Source organism: Octopus sinensis, linkage group LG4, assembly GCF_006345805.1.
Source record: "Octopus sinensis linkage group LG4, ASM634580v1, whole genome shotgun sequence".
Taxonomy (NCBI): Eukaryota; Metazoa; Mollusca; class Cephalopoda; order Octopoda; family Octopodidae; genus Octopus; species Octopus sinensis.
Genome location: NC_043000.1, coordinates 111,828,493 through 111,849,168, shown reverse-complemented (window position 1 = coordinate 111,849,168; position 20,676 = coordinate 111,828,493). Strand labels below are relative to the sequence as shown.

Genomic DNA, 20,676 nt, shown 5'->3' with positions numbered 1-20,676 from the left:
AAGGGCATCCAGCTGCAGAAACCATGCCAGACCAGATTGGAGCCTGGTGCGACCTTCTGGCTTGCCAGTCCTCAGTCAAACCGTCCAACCCATGCCAGCATGGAAAACGGACGTTAAACAATGGTGATGATGATGATACAGGTGTGCATGTTTATCATGTATATGTATATATGAATATTGAATTGAGAAGTTAGTAATGTAGTTGGCCATGAAGTTTGCTTAGTAACCCCATGGTTTTAGGTTCAGTCCCATTCTATGGCACTTCATTCTTGAGTCTCCCACTATAGCCCTGGGGCTGTGAAAGCATTGAATAGATTTGGTTGGCAGAAACTTAAAGGCGGTGAGATGGCAGAAACATTAGCATGCCAGGCGAAATGCTTAGTGGTATTTCATCTACCGCTACGTTCTGAGTTCAGATTCCGCTGAGGTCGACCTTGCCTTTCATCCTTTCGGGGTCGATTAAATAAGTACCAGTTACACACTGGGGTTGATGTAATCGACTTAACCCATTTGTCCTTGTTTGTCTCCTCTATTTTTAGCCCCTTGTGGGTAGTAAAGAAATAAGAAACTGAAAACAGTCAACAGTGGTGTGTGTGTGTGTGTGTATGTGTGTGTTTGTTTCAATATCTTTTAATAGGTAAACATGGCCAAACATGTTTTTCACGGATGACTGGAAATGCATAGTCTTGCTCTCATGACAAGGATGCTTGTTTGCAACCATCATCAGATGTCTAGACAGATACACAAATGCACACACACATGGCTTCTGCAATATACATACGATGATTAGGAAACAAATCATTGTACATCCATTCGGATCATTAATACAACAAATACATGTAGGCATGTTAACCGTTCAATGCTTACACACAATTGTACTTAATGCACCTCATGGAAAATACATGTTTATACATAGAGATCACATGCACCATATGCATGATATGGTTTCGGGTTCAGTCCCACTGCGTGGCACTTTGGGTAGGTGTCTTCCACTATAGCCCCGAGCCGACCGGAGCTTTGTGATTGAATTCGGTAGGTGGAAGTTACTGCCGTGTGTGTATATGTGCGTGTAGGTGCTTGTGCCTCTCTGAAAGAGAGAGGGATATATATATATATATATATATGTATACATGTGTATGTATATATCTATTTATATATATATATATATATATATATATGTGTGTGTGTGTGATCATATATGTATATATATATATATATATATATTTATATAAATATATATCTGTGTGTGTGATCATATATATATATATATATATATATGATCATGTATATGTGTGTGTATATATATATATATGTGTGTGTGTGTGTGATCATGTATGTATATGTGTGTGTGTGTGTGTGTGTGTGTGTGTGTGTGTGTGTGTGTGTGTGTGTGTGTGTGTGTGTGTGTATGTTTGTGTATCTTATTTTTTTTGCCAAATAAACACATGCACTATTTAAGACACAACAAAAATTTTTAGAAAAATAAGTAAATGAGTGGAAACTTTACCGATGAGTGTGTTAAATTATAAGGCATTAAAAGAGAATGACTCTCCCCAGACACAACAGAATATATATATATATAGGGCTGGCCAAAAGTCACCCAACAGTAAACCAAGATTCCATAAATAATATCTGTAATTCTGTATTGACTTGAATGGAAAATTTGTTGCTCAAGAAGGACTTCAGTTTGACCAATTTTCATGATGTTTCATATTTAGATGCTTTTATTAAAATTCATTCAGTTGTTAAACATAAATCTAGGAATTAAATGGTTTTGGTTTACTGTCAGGTGACTTTTGGCCAACTTTGTGTGTATATATATATATATATATATATATAATATATATATAAAATTCTATCATGTATATATGTATATATAAAATTCTATCATGTATATATGTATGTGTGTGTGTATGTATGTATGATCATTGTCATCCTCATTTAATGTCCGCCTTCCATGCTGGCATAGGTGAGACATACATACATATACACATACACACAATTATGTATGTGTGTGTGTGTGTGTATGCAGATGTGGACAGATGCCAATAGCTCTGTTTAGAAGTGCCAATCTCTCAAAGTGGAAGTCATAGAAGAGGGGGACCCAGAAAGATATGGCATGAGGTACTGAAGGATGACCTCAGGATGCTGAACCTTTCAGATAAGATGACAAAGGACTGAGATTCCTGGCCCCTTGTTGTATGCAAGAAGACCAGTTCTTCACAGCAGAGGTGTTAAGACTACAAGAAAATGGGCCAGTGCCACATAAAAAGGACTGATGCCAGGGCCATGCTAAAAGTACTCGGCATTAAGAAGGGCATCAAGCTGTAGAAACCAAACCAAATCGGACAGGAACTTGGTGCAGCTCTCCAGCTTGCTAGCTCTGGAGAAACTGTCCAACCCATGCCAGCTTGGACAACAGATGATAATATATATATATATATATATATATATGTATATAAGTTGGAAATTACAAAAAAGCTAAAAGATGAAGATGGGTGTGTAAACAACAAACAGATTTTTTTTCCGTGTTGTCCCCATTACACATGTTTCATTTGCTAATAGGAATCACAAAGTTGTACATGGTGGATAAACATCTAGAAATTTCTAATTAGAAATTCTGCATGAAACACGTGTCATGTTGAATAATAAGACTAAAAAGTTTTCCAACTTTCTGATTTGTTACACTTACGAGGTGGTATCAAAATGTTCCTGGACTAGTTCTGTAGCATACCAACAGAGGGCAGCACATGGTTGCATGTGCAGTGAGAGCTAACAGTGACCTTCATGAAGCAGTGTGCTCAGTGACATTGCTATCTTTACTTTGCAATTTGTAGAAATTTGTGTTTCTGTGATCCTGTGTCTGCTGTAGTCTTCAATTTTGCCATGGACAGGAACAAAGAACTAACGTGAAATTTTGTGTTAAACTTGGGAAGTCTGCTACAGAGGAAATGAGCATGCTTTGGTAAGCTTATAGCAATAATGCAATGGGTCGTATACAAGGCTTCGAATGGCACAGGTGCTTCAAAAGTGGAAGAACATTTCTGGAAGATGATGAGCAATCTGGAAGACCCGCCACATGCATCACCTCTGGAAATGTGGTATTGTGCATCAAGAATTCGTCCCCCAGGGCGAGAGACAATCAAGAGTTTTACTGCATCCTTTTGAAGCATCTGAGGGAGAACATTTGGCAAAAGTAACCAAATCGGTGGAACATGAAGGAGTGGATTCTTCGCTGAGCTCTCCTCACTCCTGTGTTACTTGCCAAAATTAATATAGGTGGGTGCACCTGCCCTATTCACCAGATTTAGCACCTGTTGATTAACAACTCTTCCCCAAGATGAAGATGCAGCTGAAAAATCATCATTTTAACACTGCTGCTGAAATCCTGAGCAAATCGCAGAAGGTCTTCGACCAGCTTGCAAAAGACGACTTCCAGGCTGCACTCCAAAGATTGCAGGAATGTTGGGGCTGGTGTATTGCTGCACAAGATGACTATTTTGAAGGAGACGAGGTTAAAATTTAATAAGTTATTAAACATGACTAGTCCAGTAACCTTTTGATACCACCATGTGTGTGTATATATATATATATATATTGGCACAGGTGTGGCTGTGTGGTAAGTAGCTTGCTTACGAGCCACATGGTTCTAGGTTCAGTCCCACTGTGTGGCACCTTGGACAAGTGTCTTTTACTATAGCCTCGGGCTGACCAAAGCCTTGTGAGTGGATTTGGTAGATGGAAACTGAAAGAAGCCTGTTGTGTGTGTGTGTTTTTATATATATATATATATATATATATATATATATAATATGTTTGTGTGTTTATGTTTGCCTGGCCCCCAACCATCGCTTGACAACTGCTGTTGTGTGCTTATGTCCCCATAACTTAGTGGTTCGGCAAAAGAGACTGAAAGAATAAGTGCTAGGTTTACACAGAATAAGTCTTGGGATCAATCTGTTTGACTATAGGCGGTGCTCCAGCATGGCCGCAGAATAGAAGAATATATAACTTTCGGTGGCCTGGGGACTCACACAAGGAGTCACCAGGTGAGGAGAAATCGGAAAGTGTGTTGTTGATTGTCTTTTTGGTTGGATTGGTTTTCTTCTGTCTTCTCACCGACCACTTATATGTCGTTTCAACGGAGGTCCGAAATTCCATTTTAAAAACCAGCTCAAACAGACCTTGGCTGAAGCTAACATCCAGCCATCCTCGTGGGAACAGATTGCCATGGATAGGACAACCTGGAGGACTGCTATCTGTAATGGAGCCAGCTCCTTTGAGCAGAACAGACAACAGAATGAGGCGGCAAAACGCAGGAAAAGAAAGGAGCGTCTTCAACATCCTTGACCTGCATTGGCCATCTTGAGCGAGTTCTGCCCATAACTCTTTCACCACTGACTTGGACTCCAAAGTCACTTTCGGCACAAACATCAGCTGAGGAGACTGCATGGAAGCTGACGAACCCAATGCTCAGATACAAGCTGGAACTGACGATATGTATGTATGCATGTATATGATCATGTATATATGCTTATTATGTATACATGTCTCTTGCGATATACATACAAATATTCAGGTGTATAATAATATACTTCCTGATATACACCTCTCCATTATATGCACTAAAGCTACAAAAGGGAATGGAGGGTGAGGTAGATAGAAACGAAGAGAAACAGTGTCTGGGAGAGAGAGAGCGACTGGGGGGGAAGAGTAAGAGGCGAGGTGAAATAATGACAATGTGTAAGGAGGAGGAGAGAGATAAAGAAAGAGAGAAGTAAGACACTGAGTTGGAGTGAAAAGTGAAGAGGAAGGGGGAGGTGTAGCTGTTAGCGATTTGCTATAAATAAACTGGCACCTTGAGCAAGTATCTTCAATCACAGTAGTGGGTTATGAAATTTGATAGATGACAACTGGGCACAACTTTAGTGTGCGGTCGACCTGTTTATTTACACTTTAGCACACAGTCTAATCTTAACCTTAAATCCTAAATCTTAACCCTTACCCTAACCCCAAACCTGAACTAACCCTTAATCCTAAACCAGATCAGGTCATTTCGCAGTGCAGACTATGGATACTGCAGTAGCATCAAAAGCTGTGCAGAATCCAGTCTTATTTATGTGCAGTAAACTTATCTTGTTATTTAGTTTTATGCTTGCACCTGTTCCTCGGATATTTTTTAGTGAAGTTCATTCATTTATAAATATTCAAAATGAGGTTTGGAAATAATTCCGTATCTTCCGATGCTGCTTCTTCTAACTGCAACCTGTGTATTATGGCTGCTTCCAGCTTTTCTTTTCAGTCACGGTGACCCAGAGAAGACGACAGGCACCACCTCTCCACCGTTTGTCTAAGATAGTGGGTTCCCATACAGAGCAATGTGACACATCACAGAATCATCATTATCAGATCTACTGAAGTCTGCTGTGAAAACTGTATTATCAGATTTAAAAAAAAAACACAAAAACTGAAAAATCTAAATATAATCTCTTGATGTCTAAAGTTTATTTATTGAATACAAAGTAATTAATTCTTTAAAAAAATTAACGAATTGGTAGAGTTGTGATTGTCTTTGATAAAATACCTTGTGGTATTGATTTTGGCTCTCTGCATTTCTAATTTAAAATCCACCGAGGGATTTCAACTCAGAAACACTTAAAATTGAACAGCTCAGTCTATCTAGCTGTAAGTATGTACCACACTGTACTTATAGGTAATTGTGGTATAGGTAATTTTCAACAGCCCAGTCTATTTAGCTGTAAGAGGGCATCACATTGTGACATGGTGCTACTCTGCCTATGATCAAGGTACTTAACATCTTTAAGGAGGGGAGCCGGAGGGGGTCACTAAATAAAGTATCTGTCCAGGCCAGTGGCCAATCTATAAAATTTTTTGAACTCTGGATGAGGTACTTTGTTTGCAGATATTGTTTGTGCTCTTTGAAATCTGAGCTGAAATTCAGCATTGATGCCAATGGCGAAAGCTAATCACCTGATCATCAGAACATTATGTCCAAGCCACCAATGGCCAGTGCAGTCAAGAGATAAAATGACAATAGTGAACTAAAACAGTTAGACCAAGATGGCTGAATAGGAAAAACCAAGGAATTTTCTGTAATTTAAAATAATTTTAGGTTAAAATATACAGCATAGCTGTCACTTGGAAGTAATGGCTATTTGGTGGTGGTGGTGATGGTGGTCATTTTGATGATGTTTTTAGTGATTCTGTAATCATGAGCTAACATAGATGTCCTCTTAGTGGGGTGGGGGGGGGGCAGAGAGGGGGACAAAGAGAAGAGTGGAGAGAGAGAGAGAAGGAAGGAAAGAGTAACAACAAGGAGAGAAAGAGAGAGTGTGGGGGTGTCTGTATCAGCATTAATCTTCCTGAAATCATATCCGAAACATTTCAAAAATAAGGTGACACATTGGATTATGTAGTCCTTGATTTACATAGAATGCTTCTAGGGTTAAATAACAACAATGCCATGATCACCATTATCCTCTTTATCCTTCATCACCATTATCACATTATTGTCATCATCATCACCACCACCAGCACCACTACCATCATCACCTGCACTATTATCAACATCATTGTCATCATCATCAAAATGACCACCACCCACCACCACCATCCATCCATCTCAGAACATTGTACATCTGAAAATACTGGATGTGTGTGTGTGTGTGTGTGTGTGTGTGTGTGTGTGTGTGTGTGTGTGTGTATGAACATGTAAACTATTGCCTGTAGCTCAAAGTCAACCTTGATCCAGACCTACATGGAAAGCCACCTCAGCCTTTTGGATTTCCAAGTTTGTTCCATTTGCCCATCTTTTTCGAAGAGGTGGTGTGTGACTTGAAGATTTGGCTGCTATTTCTAGTAGATAGAACAACTCCCTAGAGGCTCTCTTGCTAGTTCACTAGCAATAGTAGTGGTAATAACAATAAGAATAATCCTTTCTACTGTAGGTACAAGGCCTGGATTTTGTGGGGAGGGGGGGCAATTAATTACATCGACCCCAGTACTAACTGGTACTTAATTTATTAGACCCGAAAGGATGAAAAGTGAAGTTGACCTCAATGGAATTTGAACTCAGAACATAGTGGCAGACGAAATACTGCTAAGCATTTTGCCTGGCATGCTAATGATTCTGCCAGCTCACTGCATTAATAATAATAAATCCACTCACAAGGCTTTGGTTGGAAACCTTGGGGCTATAGTAGAAGGCACTTGCCCGAGGTGCTGTTCCATGGAACTAAAGACAAGACCATATGATTGGGAAGTAAGCAAGCTTAATAATAATAATAATAATCCTTTTTTCCAAAGGCGCAAGGCCTGAAATTTTGTGGGGAGGGGACTAGTTGATTACATCGACCCCAGTATTTCACTAGTAATTAATTTATCAACCCCAAAAGGATAAAAGGCAAAGTCAACCTCACCGGAATTTGAACTCAGAATGTAAGGATAGATGAAATGCCACTAAGCATGCTAATAATTCAGCCAGCTCACCACTTTAATAATAATGATGATGATAATACTTCCAAACATGTCAGTAATTGGTAAATTTGGAAGCATCGGCACCCAACTACCAACATGGCTAAAAAGTTTTGTCTTGCTATAAAAGATGGGCAACAACAAATATTCTGCTCAATACCACAGATTTGCTTGTCAGTTGTTTGACTTTAAAACCAGTTGAGCATGTCCCTTAGTGGCCGACGATATGCTGCATCTCTGATCACAAGCAGAAGTAGTGGGGGAGCATCATAGCCATGAGTTGAGAGGGATTCTTTGGGGTTTGAATATTTCACTCCTGGAAACATCAATGTTTTGTTCATCATCCTTAAACAACCCTTATTCGGTGACCGCTTGAGCAGATGGGCTACTCAACCTTAAGAAAATTTCAACAGGGCCCCACCTGCAAGGACATTTGCTGTTTATCTTGATACAAGTTCACCATGTCACGCACATGTAGTTGTGATGCATATCCCTAGAGTACCCTTATCAGACGGGTAGTCATGATAGGTATATTGGGTGTTGTATATTTTTCCCCAATGTCACTTTGATGGCATGTGCTGCTCTCTTGCACAATAATGATAATTTCTTTTACTTGCTACAGGGGCATTAGATGAGGGGCATTTTTCAAAAACCAGTAACAGTTTGGAGTTTCACATAAAATTTGGTGTAAAAACCCCTCAAAAATCGGTGAGGGTGGGGGAGAAATGCAACGAAAGAGAAGGGATTTCTTTTACATGCCACAAGGTTGACCAGTGACGGGTCATTTACAGTCGTTTTTTTTTTTTTAATTTTAATTTTAGACATAGTAACGGCTTCAGGTTTTGGCCTGCAGTCAGTAATTTTTAGGGAGAGAAGTTTAATCGATTACATCAGCCCCAGGACTCAACAGGACTCGTACTGAGTCAAAAGAAATCCTGCAAGTCATTTTGTTCCGATGCTCTACCATTTCTGCTAGCTCACCACTCTGTTAATTATAATAAGGCCCTCTTATATAGGCACAAAACCAGATGTTTAAATACTTCAGTATTTGACTAATAAGTTATTTTAATAGACCCAGGAAGGATAAAAGGCAATGTTGACCTCAGAGGATTTGAACCCAGAACATAAAACGGACATGACTAAAGACCACAAAGTATTTTGTCCGACGCTCTATCGACTTTGGGTCACAAGACCTCAAGACATTTGATCAGTCATAAGCAAACTGTGACCCGTGGGATTTTCTGAATGGCATGCCAGAGAATATTTACCTTTAATCATTTTTTTTAGTAGTAGCGCAGCCCACCTGTCTCATGCGGCCCGCTTCTAGTAAAAAAAATGTCTATGCTTGTATTAGAGGGAAGAGCGCGAGACGGAATACAAATGAATAGCTGGGATTAGATTGAGCAGAAGAACAGGAACGAACAGCATAGAAACACTAAAGACAAAAGCAAGAGGGGAAAACAAACACCAACAACAACACGATGCCTCAAAGCAAATGCAACAGAGAAGCCCGTTTTATACAGCAGGAACACAAACGTGCACTTAATGGTGCAACAAGAGGGGTAGTAGTAGTGGTAGTATCTTTAGCATACACACACACCACACATACCAAAAACGTTAGCAACATAAGTATACCCACTGCATATACACACACACATACCAAGAATGTTAGCAACATACCACACATATATTTAGTAGCAGTACACACACACACCCATATCGTATGCCAACACACACATAACTGCACACATACTTCACAAAGCATAACACAACACACAAACGACATTCACAGACACACACAACACATAATATACACACGACATACACAAACACACACACACAAATTCTATAAAAGTACTGTTAACATTCAGAGAAAGAACGAAGGTGTTTCTATGTGGTCACTACATTTGCAAGAACAAGCAGCCAAAACACATCCAGCCAGAAGGACAGCTTATATAATGTGTTCCTTGGATACTGTACAGCTACCAAGACGGGATGGTCGCGATTGGAATGCTTTTGATCAGAGCTTTGCTCGATCAGGGCTGATGGTTGATCGGGGTTTAAACAGCGAAATTGAAATAAAAGTGCGACCAACACAAACATATACACACAGAAATATGTACACACACATATAAATACAAACATATACTCAATCAAACACAAATATACACGCACAATATGTGTGTGTGTGTATGTATATATATTTATTTACTGTAGCGCACCTGAGCCCTATACAATTTCTCTCTCTATATCTATCTATCTATCTATCTATCTATCTATCTATCTATCTATCTATCTATCTACCTACCTATCTATCTACCTATCTATCTGTCTGTCTATCTATCTATCTGTCTATCTACCTATCTATATCTATATATATATCTGTTATATATCTATTATATATCTATCTCTCTCTCTCTCTATATATATATACATATATACACATTTATATAAACACAAAAATATACATTCACAAAGATATATACACAGGCACACACCTAAATATGTACAAATACACACACACACACACATATACACACACACACACACACACCCATACGCATACACATCCATAACACCAAAAACACGTGAAACCAAACCAAAACAAAACAATACAAAGTTCCGAATGTTCTAGAATATTAAGAAGCAGCAGCAACAGCAGTACTACTACTACTACTGTTACTACTACTACTACTACTACTACCACCACCACCACCAAAAAAAATAATAATAATAATACCACCACTACAGTAACAGCTGCTGCAAGGTGGCTGACTAATGACGACGACGACGACGATGATGATGACGGTGGTGGAGATGGTGGAAGTGGTGGTGGCGGAGCGTTGTTGTTTACAAACATTCAAGGCTATCGTTGACGTTTGTCGTTGTTCTTCTTACCGACTTAACCAGGGTAGATTATTATTTCTGTACTTTTCGGGGTAGCCAGCCGCCAAACAAAAGATGCTGACCCTTGCCCACTCTCATCGACGGGTGGGTAAGCTACCCACCATCCAGCAAGGACATCAACGGGTATGGCCTTGTTGCCTACTTGACGTGAAGTGGGGAAATCTACCCGATGTATTCAGATTGGGGTGTTTGGCCGAACGTGTGTGTGTACTTTAATTTGGGTTATTATTGATGGCGGGTGGCTATCCAACGGTGGCCACCCAACCACAATCGATAGTAGCCACTAGGTGACCGTTTAACCCTATTAAAAATAGCAGTCAAATCCCTCCCAAATCAGACCCTACTGTCTGAGAAAAGACACATTGAATAACTTGGCCCCAGGGTAAAATGGGCCTGGAAGGTCACGGCTGTAACGCTCTTCATTGTCTGTTCAATAAGAACTAAACAGCTTCATATATGCTGTCTCGACCTACTTAAAATAGTAGCTGAATCTCCCTCGTATGACATCTTAGCATCTTAAAAAACGAAGGACACATACAACAATGCAATGTTATTGACACAATGTCTGAATACCAACAAAAAGAAAAATACGGTTTGGTCACGACTGGAAAGTCTTTGAATATACAAGTTTGTATGGTCAAGCCCAACCTGTGATTTCAACAATAACAAATGACAGACGGAGTGTCACGACAAAATTAGGACGAGGCAAAAATCTATAAATAAGATATTATAAAATTCACAATATTTTAATAAGGATAGCAAATGTCATTTATATTTTATATTGCTTTTGGCTTCTGTTCTATTATTTCAAGAGATCTCGATATAATCGTCCGATTTCGATCGATAACGAACCCAGGGCCTTTCGTGTAAGATCTCGCCCTCCTCAGAAACAACCACCACAGTTAACCAAACGCGATTTCAATGTGGTTGCCCGGGTTGCTAAAAGAGCAGCTAAATCACCCTCATGTAATATTTTCCTGTTTTCGTTGTATGGGTAAGAAATGCGAAGTTAAGAGTGATGGTTCTGGTTGGAACTCTTTGATGAAAAGGCCTGTTCGATCAGAACTGTCCTGGGCTATAAAGGCAAAACAAAAACACTTGCAGACGAGAGTAACAACAACATCACACAACACACACAAACGTCTCGACAATAACAGACATGTCATACAAAAGCTCATACACACACACACGCGCTACTGTCATAATTAACACTCTTATAATAACACATATACACACACACACTACTGTCATGACAATCACACACACACATATACACAACTGTCATGACATATATACATACTTTTACAATAATATACACACTGCAGTCATAGCAATTGCACACACATACAAACAATAACACACACACACAGTAACACACACAAGCGTGATATAAAGAGATCTGATTTAATTATCAAAACAAATTAACGAACTTAATTATGTGACCAATACATAGAAAAAGACGATACAGCACACACACACAGACACGCATATATATATACACACATATACAATATATAGCATGAGATAAGAGCCCTGGCTTTATACATCACGACGACCCACTAAAGAATGAATGAAGGGCAGCTATCTAGAAATGTGATGGGTCTGCCAAACAGACAGATTGGCTTTGGTCGTTTGGGAACCCCATTGCACCATTTAGCAGCAATGACAACGAACAAAAGACACAAAACTGAAAATATATACAAACACAAATGCATATTCTGTGTGCACACGCGCGCGTATATATATATATACACACACACACACACATATATACATACACACAAGCACTCACACAATTTACCCGAACCTTCATTACATAATATGGTGTAATGCTTGTTTACCTTAGTGCATGACATGTATGTATACGCGTGTGTATATATGTTTATGTGTACGCGCATCAGGCTGTATCACAAGGGTATGTATGTATAGAGCACTGGTGTTTATTTTTGCCATGAAATAATTCATAAATACGCGTGTATTTTCACACACACACACATATATATGCATGCGTGTGTGTGTGTGCATATAATATATATATATATATATATATATATATATATATATATATGAACATGTGTGTTTACATATATAAATGTATATATGATTGTGGAACTGACCTTAATTCTTGCTTCCTCGTCTTGTATATGTGTGGTTAGATTAAATTCCGGATCACTCATTAGAAGATAAACATTTAATCAAGATTCTACGAGCATAATTCTTCATCACATCGCTTCTCTCACTGTTCAATATCTATTACTGCTGCTGTTGTTGTTGTTGTTGTTCATATGCCCACTGTTGCTGCTGATAGTAGTAGTAGTAGTAATAATAGTAGCAGTGGTAGTAATAGTAATAATAATAGTGGCGGCGGCGACGGTGGTGGTTGTAACAATGGCTGATGATGGTGGTGGTAGTGTTGGTTGTGAGCAATGGTGGTGGTGGTGGTGGTAGTGTTTATACCGATGTGCTACTACTGATGAGAACGAAGGGGGCGACGGTGTTGTTGGCGTATCTACCGTTATATTTGTATTACTTTTATTATCATTATTATTATTATCATTATCATTCGTAGTCGTAGTAGTAGTAGTGTCGTTTGTGTCAACGGAATACTACTCGTGGTGGTTGTTCTTCCAAACCTGTGGGGATCAGAATGGTTCTCACCCCTCCACCTCTCCACCGCCCCCATCCCGACCCGATGACAGGCACATCCACCACCACCACCCACATCATCCTTCCCTCCTTTCGTCAATCACACACAAACAAACGCTGATGTCATGCACTATTTTAGTATCACATGTATGTGTGTGTAGAGAGAGTGAGAGAGAGGTGTGTGTATGCATATATAAATATGTATATATGTGTGCGTGTGTATATACGTTTGTGTGTATACATATGTGTATATGTATATGTGTGCGTGTGTATATATATATATATATATATATATATATACCCACATACATATGTGTGTCATCATCGTTTAACGTCCGCTTTCCATGCGAGCATGGGTTGGACGGTTCCACTGGGGTCTGGGAAGCCAGGAGGCTGCACCAGGCCCAGTCTGATATTTACATATGTGTGTGTGTATTTATATACATACACATATATATACACATATATACCTTACACACACACATATATATATATATACATAGAGAGAGAGAGAGAGTAATGTATGTGTGTATACACATACACATATATACACACTCATATATGTATACATATATGTATATACATGTGTTTATGCTAAAACAGAATACAGGCGCACACGCGTGTGTATGTATTTGGGTGGGTGTTTATTTCTCTCTCTCTTGCTCTATCTCTTTATCATTCTCCTCGGTTATCTCTTCTATTCTCTTTCATTCTCTCTCGCTTTCACACAAGCTATCTCACCACATCTCTCACAAACATGTGTGTATGTATATATATATATAATATATATATATATATATATATATATATATATATATATATATATATATATATGTATAAGGGTGAAAAGGAACACACGAGTTGATATATATGAAAAAATAAGTCAAAATAGAAAATGCTAAAATAATTTTATAGTGAACATTCAGTACCGGTTTCGGTCATTTTGAGACCTTTTCAACTGCAACGATTAAATAATTAAATTTAGAAAAATTAGAAGAAAAGTTTTTTTAAAGGAATATTTCTATAGTAGTGTAATTTTTCTAAATTTAATTATTTAATCGTTACAGTTGAAAAGGTTTCAAAATGACCGAAACCGGTACTGAAATGTTCACTATAAAATTATTTTAGCATTTTCTATTTTGACTTATTTTTTCATATATATATATATATATATGTGTGTGTGTGTGTGTGTGTGTGTGTGTGTGTATATATATATATATATATACAAAATGGGACAAGAACGGAAAACATCCAGAAGACGATACAAAAACACGGACGGGTCATTCGAGGCCTTTAATTTTCAGTCAAGAACCGGATCATCCTCGCAATTTCGGCTGATTTATTTATATATATATATACACACACATACACATACATACACACACACACACATATATATATATATACACACATATGCAAACACATGTATACATACATAGTGCACACACATGCACAAATACATATACACACAAATAGAGAGAGTGAGGGGTAGAGAGGTGGGAGGGAGATACTGCTGCTGCTGTTCTTATCTAACCCCACGTGGGTCCTGATTGACCAGGTCAATAATCCAAGGCATTCTGTTCGCGATTATCTATTCTTTCCTCCGTCATTACAGACTGGGAAGATGCTAACATCGTCCTTTTGAAAACTGTTGAAGAGATTGCTATGAGAGACTAGGCTGCTATTTCCAACAGGTAGAGCGACCACGTACAAGCAATCAACGATAACCGGTGTAACATCATCTCAGTTAACTAATGAATCGACAAAGATGATGCCTTAGAAAGAATCAACCTCGGATGCATTAAATTGATCGAGTCAGTCTCTAAAAGGGGCAAAAAGGATTTTTGTAGTGTAGTTTATATAGGAGGGAATTAGATGAGATGTATTTTAGGGTTGTATCAGGGCAGGGTATGACTGGGGAACTCTTGTTAATAAGACAAGTTAATCTGGAGAGTAAGCCGTTGTACCAAGTATATATTGGCGTGGAGGGCGTCTTCGGCAGGGTACCCCGACGCTCTGTAACCATTTATGATGTCTGAGGTTTTGGTGTGGTTAAATGCTGATGCATGGTTGGTAACTGTGTGGCGGCGGCGGTGGGAGGCCGAAGATGTGAGGTCTATCTGATGGCTGTTATAAAGAAGTGATGACAAGAATGGTTTGCGAGATCCAAGTACAGAATTGCTGACTGAAAGTACGTGATAAGCAGCAGTGAGTTGTCAGAGTGTGTACCATCCGAGACAACCCTTCAGTTTGCCACCCCTTCGCCGGATTTCCACAAGCCTAGGCAGACATATATATTTCTTTATTGCCCACAAGGAGCTAAACACAGAGGGGACAAACAAGGACAGAGACACGGATTAAGTCGATTACATCGACCCCAGTGCGTAACTGGTACTTTATTTATCGACCCCGAAAGGATGAAAGGCAAAGTCGACCTCGGCGGAATTTGAACTCAGAACGTAGTGGCAGACGAAATACCGCTAAGCATTTCGCCCGGCGCGCTAGCGTCTCTGCCAGCTCGCCGCCTTCTATACAGACATATAAAGCCCTACTGGTTAGCAGCCTAAACATCACAGATGAAACAACTAAAGAGTTAGTGGAAAAGTTCCAAGCATGACTAACATAGTAAAGACAAGGTTTCAGTTACTAGGAAGACAAAATCCTGTTTAAGACTGAACTCTATCAGTAGTGAGGTCTTGGTACAGGAGTTTCAGGATTTTGAGGGGTACCTCTTGGGTACTATTGTTTCCAGGTTTATTCTGACCCAGACTAGTAACATTTGTTAAGATCTCAGCTATGGGTTAACTAGAAAGTGTATCGTCCGCTTTAAATCCAGGTTACGTCTGCTCCGATATCAGTGGTGTCTTGATCAGCGAATTCTTTTCCGTGGTCGGCAATCAACGACAAAATGAGCTGCTGTGGATATCACTATCCCAAAGTGTGTATGCATGCGACCGGGAGCATGTAAACTTGTATTCCCACTAAAACACTGAACACGAACTCTACACCTCAACAACAAATGACAGCTACGGTGTCCGCGTTATCCGACGCGCTTGCCTCCCCAGTGAAGCATTTGTCAAAGTTGCAAGCTGGATTTTGGGGCCGCAGGCAGAAGCATTACTTTGCCTGCAGAAACGTTAGTGCCGTCCGTCGAATGTGGTCAGCATTCGTGAGGGACGTAGTGAACTCGTCGGTCGGAGCCAGCTAAAACCCACCCCGGGTGAATGCCGCCGTGTGTACACCTATTACCACCTAAAATGTGATAATATTCGAAATAAAAAATGTGTTTATAGGATCTCGGTTACGTATACTGAATGCAAAAATATGGATGCGTATAGAACAACTGGAACTCATATTGGGCTGAAAGAAGAAGTTATATATGTAATTGATATAAAACGAGATACAATTATAAGTTGTAAAGACAACACCAAAGATATTACTTTTTCAGCTACCCAAGAGGATTGGTAAAAACAGTATACTTTTTTAAGGGTGCAGCGAGTTGGCCGGGTGGTTAAAGCTTTGAACAAAATATCTTGTAATATTTGTTCTGATTATCTGTTTTGTGTTCAAATCCCGACGTGGCCAACTTTGCTTTTCGTTCTTTCGGGGTCAATTAAAAAAGCACCAACCCATGGCGTCGGATTGGTGGAAATATTTGAGGGCAGGATCCGATTCTTCGTCCCTTTGCATTATGATAGCAACACGTGTAACGACAGAGGGGTTAAGCTGCATCAACTTTAAAAGCGGCAGCCTTTCCCTTGGACGATGGTGTGACGAAAGGAGGCTTGCACGCCTAGGCAACTGTCAGTCTTCCACAAAGAGAAAGTTTGGCCAAGCCTGCGAATACACTGACTGAAGAAATTGTTAGGTTCGCAGCCATCGCCGATTCGTCATGATGGGTGAAGTTAATAGGAATTAATGAACAGCTGAACGTTTTTGATTGCAGGAGAAAAAAAGGTATTGGCGGAATGAAGGGGAATCGCGGAAGGTCGACATTCGAGAAAGGACAGATCAGGGCCCGAGTTACGGAGACAATATGAATAACCAGATGAGAACTGAGGGAGTTGAGGGTAGGTGAGGCACAAGATTAGCCTGCTTCCAGAAAGGTCGTTATTCTAATGATAGCAGAGAGAGAGAGAGAGAGTGTGTGGTGACAGCATGTCTGTGGATGAAACTGTAAAGCTTATCGGTGTGAGACTTCACACTAATCAGTTAGGTGATTTATTCTTTGGACGAGGTCTACGATGTTTGTGTTTGGCAACGGTCGCATTTCAAATGTGAGGTCAGTGGCCTGCTGTGGACCCCAGCTGGTATTTGTAGAGTTTTAGTAATTGTTAGAGGCTGAAGTGTTTTCAAACCTTGAAGAGTGAGATCCGTCTTTTGTGATGTAGTCTCTGTTGCGCGGAGGATGTGTGTTCCCCAGGAGAGATCTTCAATAATCACGAGACTTAGCATCTGCGGCTAAGTTGAAGGTTCGAGTGATGTGCTGATCAATTTCTTTCTTTTTGTTTTTGTGGGACGAAGAGAGGAGGTAGCTTATTACTTTCGAAAAATGAACAAAAATGAATTTTAGTCAGTAGTAATTTGCCGAATTGTAAGAAAAGAACTCAAGGAAATAACTGCACTAGTGGCTTGAAAGGTTAATGCTGTTCCTCGCCAGAACTGATCTTCATCTGAGATTTGAACCATTTCTTTATTCCACCAGCCAGACGTTAATCATAGCCGTAATGGCTCCTACACACACACATATATACACTTAATCATATCATGTAAGCTTTTGGATAATTTTCGAATTTTATAAGTTGGCATTTTTTTTATTGCCGACGAGGAGCTGCGTCTGCGCAGGATGTATAAACAAGAGGCATATAATTGATTGCCTCGTGTTTTATATATTTAATCTAAGGTGTACCTGTTGACGACGATTTCACCAAGCTAAACTAAAATCAGAAACCAATTGCTCCAGGAAACTAGATGGTAAAGGTTTTTATTTCTTCATTTCGTTCCTTTCGGGATTTTATCCCTAATTTTGTGGTTATGGAACCTAGCTGTTCTTTCTAGCGTGATGAATCCCACGAGTGGATTCCTTATGTGTTTAAACGTACACTATATTATATATATATATATTTTTTTATTATTTATAGATCTACGGATAGTTCGTTTACGCTCAGGAAGAGACTGGATGACTACTGGGAAAGTCCAGTTGGCTCGTTGATGAATAAGGAGGGCCCTATGAACTTTTTAACCGACCCTCACATATATATATATGTATGTGTGTGTGGTGGTGGGTTCAAAGCCACCACTTTTTCCTTCGTGTTCTAGTGCTAAGTATCTCTTCTCTTCTTTGTTGGTTTTCCGTGATATTTCTGAATTGCTAAGACCGATCCTTCCACAGGTCATGCGACCATACGAAAAATACTGGACAGAGGCGGATATGGCCGTAATAGATGGAAATTTTCGTCTTTGTCCACTTGACTTCAGTGGCGTTGTTTTTAAAACCAGTTTTACGACAATCGTGATGGTTTGACGCCAGAGTTTGAGATCTGCTGTTTGTTCTTCTCATGTTTTAAGGTTGATATTGAGCTCCCTTTACAGTCAGCTCGAGTTGATCCCTGTAATACTGCAGAGGGCATCCAGAATGACTTTTGCCCAAGATTAGTTCGCTGAAACGAATCTAGAAGGGAAATTTGGGAGTTCTCTTACTGCATAAATGGCCCGTCTCTCTGAACAGATGTGTGATAATTGTGGTTTTGATACAGTCGCGTATTAAATTAATCTTTCTATATCATATTTATGACTGGTCACAGCTTTTGCTGGTCAAAGCGCTGAAGTTTCTTGATGTCTCGACGATTCAGGGGCCATGTTTCGTATTGTGTGATTGAAACAACATAGCTAATAACATCAGGAGTTTGTTGTTTTAAGTTTCATGAAATCGTGAAGGGATTGTCTTCTAAAAGCAACATAACCAGCACGAATTTTGTTTTCTACATCATTCTTGGTGTTGCACAGCTTTGAGGGGAGCTCTCCAAAGTAAAGGAAATGATCCATCTGTTCCAGAAAAAGGCACAAAACAGTGATGTTGAAATTTGGAAGATTTGACTTGGCAGTAGTTTGAGTGAGTGATGATGGTCAGACAAAACGATCATATCGTTTATGGGGAGATGATGTTAACTGACCTTATGCATCTCCTGATTATGTTTGGGCTACGGACTGTTGTCTGCGTTCTGAGTTTCATGATCCATTGGCCTGTCTTTGTAAGTGAAGTTTGGACAGGTTAAGCAATCCTCCATTGAAAATGATATTCTGCAATCAGCTAGAGGAAAGAGTCAAAACCCTCTTTTTCTTTAGGGTTCTGCGACCTGGAAAAGGACTTCGACAATGTGCTGGGATGTATCATATTGATGGTTCTAAAACGCTTTGGCTGCGATTACCGATCTGTAAAACTTGTCCAAACATCCAGGATGATGTATTAAGAAATTATATTTGCGTGGTCCGCCACTCCTGTGAGAGTGGCACTTTGGGGCTTGCTGAATAAGCCGGGTTGGGGTGGAAAACTCAAGAGTGGCCTAGGCAGCATACACTCTAGCTGTACCACTAACCAGATGCTTCCTTAACATCAGTTCCGCAAGAATTATACAAGAAGTCATGAATGGATCGCTGATAAGGTAGAGTTTGTAAATCTACTCCCGTGAATAAACAGCTTTGTTATCACTTATCATTGGAATGACAAAGTTAGGGAGCAGCTGGAATTTTACAAAGGAACGAATTTAAATAAATGCGCAAACACGCACGCACATTTAACTATGATAAATGCGGGTGCATGTGGTTATGTACCGTAAATCCTCGAGTATAATACGCATTCCCCCCCCCCCAAATTTAAAGGTCAACATCCCTAGTGCGTACTATATATGAAGTTAAAAATGAAAATTATTTTCTAAGCAATGTCCGAGTCTCTATTTGCTGTTCGGCAAGTTTATTCAGATGCATTTTGTGATGTCGGTGGCGAAAATACCTTAAGCTAAGCCCGAAAGCAATGAATTCATAAAAGAATTATCCATAACTTGCAGTAAGCAACATTTATTAAACATTATTACTGTTATTTCTTTATTTTCTGCAAACAAAATGTACAAAAATGCTACACGTTTGCATTGTTATATATACAATAATAATAAAGGACGTTACCGTATACATTTTTACAAACCAAGGACGTTAGAGAAGGAGTGCGTATTATACACAAGGTTTAAGTTTTTCAGAGGTACAGCCTCCTAAAAATCCCCTGCGTATTATACTCGAGGATTTACGGTATGCATATTTAGCCCCAAAAGGCTCTGAAATGGTGCATCATCGAGAAAAACAAATTTGATTTTCGAATTCCACAATGTCGTTCGTAAAGAATAAAAAATAATTTTCTTCGAGAAATAACTCGACTTTTGGATCGACAACTCTCCCACATTTTATCGCCATCAAATTAATCTCGCCCTCTCCCTCTGCTTATTTGATGCTCACCCTCTTTGCGTATGTATTAACTCTCACCTATTGCTTTCCTTTTGTTTAAACACCTCGCCTCATGATGTTTACTTTCACTTCATCACAGCCATCACGGACGAAAATCCAGTTTTCTCTTTTGTCTCT

General features: G+C 39.4%; 1 protein-coding gene across 3 annotated transcripts in view; it reads right to left on the bottom strand.

The window, feature by feature from the left end:
• Positions 1–20,676, bottom strand: part of LOC115210758 — a 70,229-nt gene that overhangs the window by 39,926 nt on the left and 9,627 nt on the right. Inside the window, exon 1 of one of the 3 annotated variants that reach the window (XM_029779476.2) lies at positions 12,519–12,995. The exons of the other annotated variants lie outside the window; for them this stretch is intronic. Coding sequence (XP_029635336.1) covers positions 12,519–12,578 — 60 coding nt within the window. The 5' untranslated portion in view covers positions 12,579–12,995. Of the gene's footprint in view, positions 1–12,518; positions 12,996–20,676 lie in introns of those variants that run through there. 3 annotated transcript variants of the gene reach the window in all.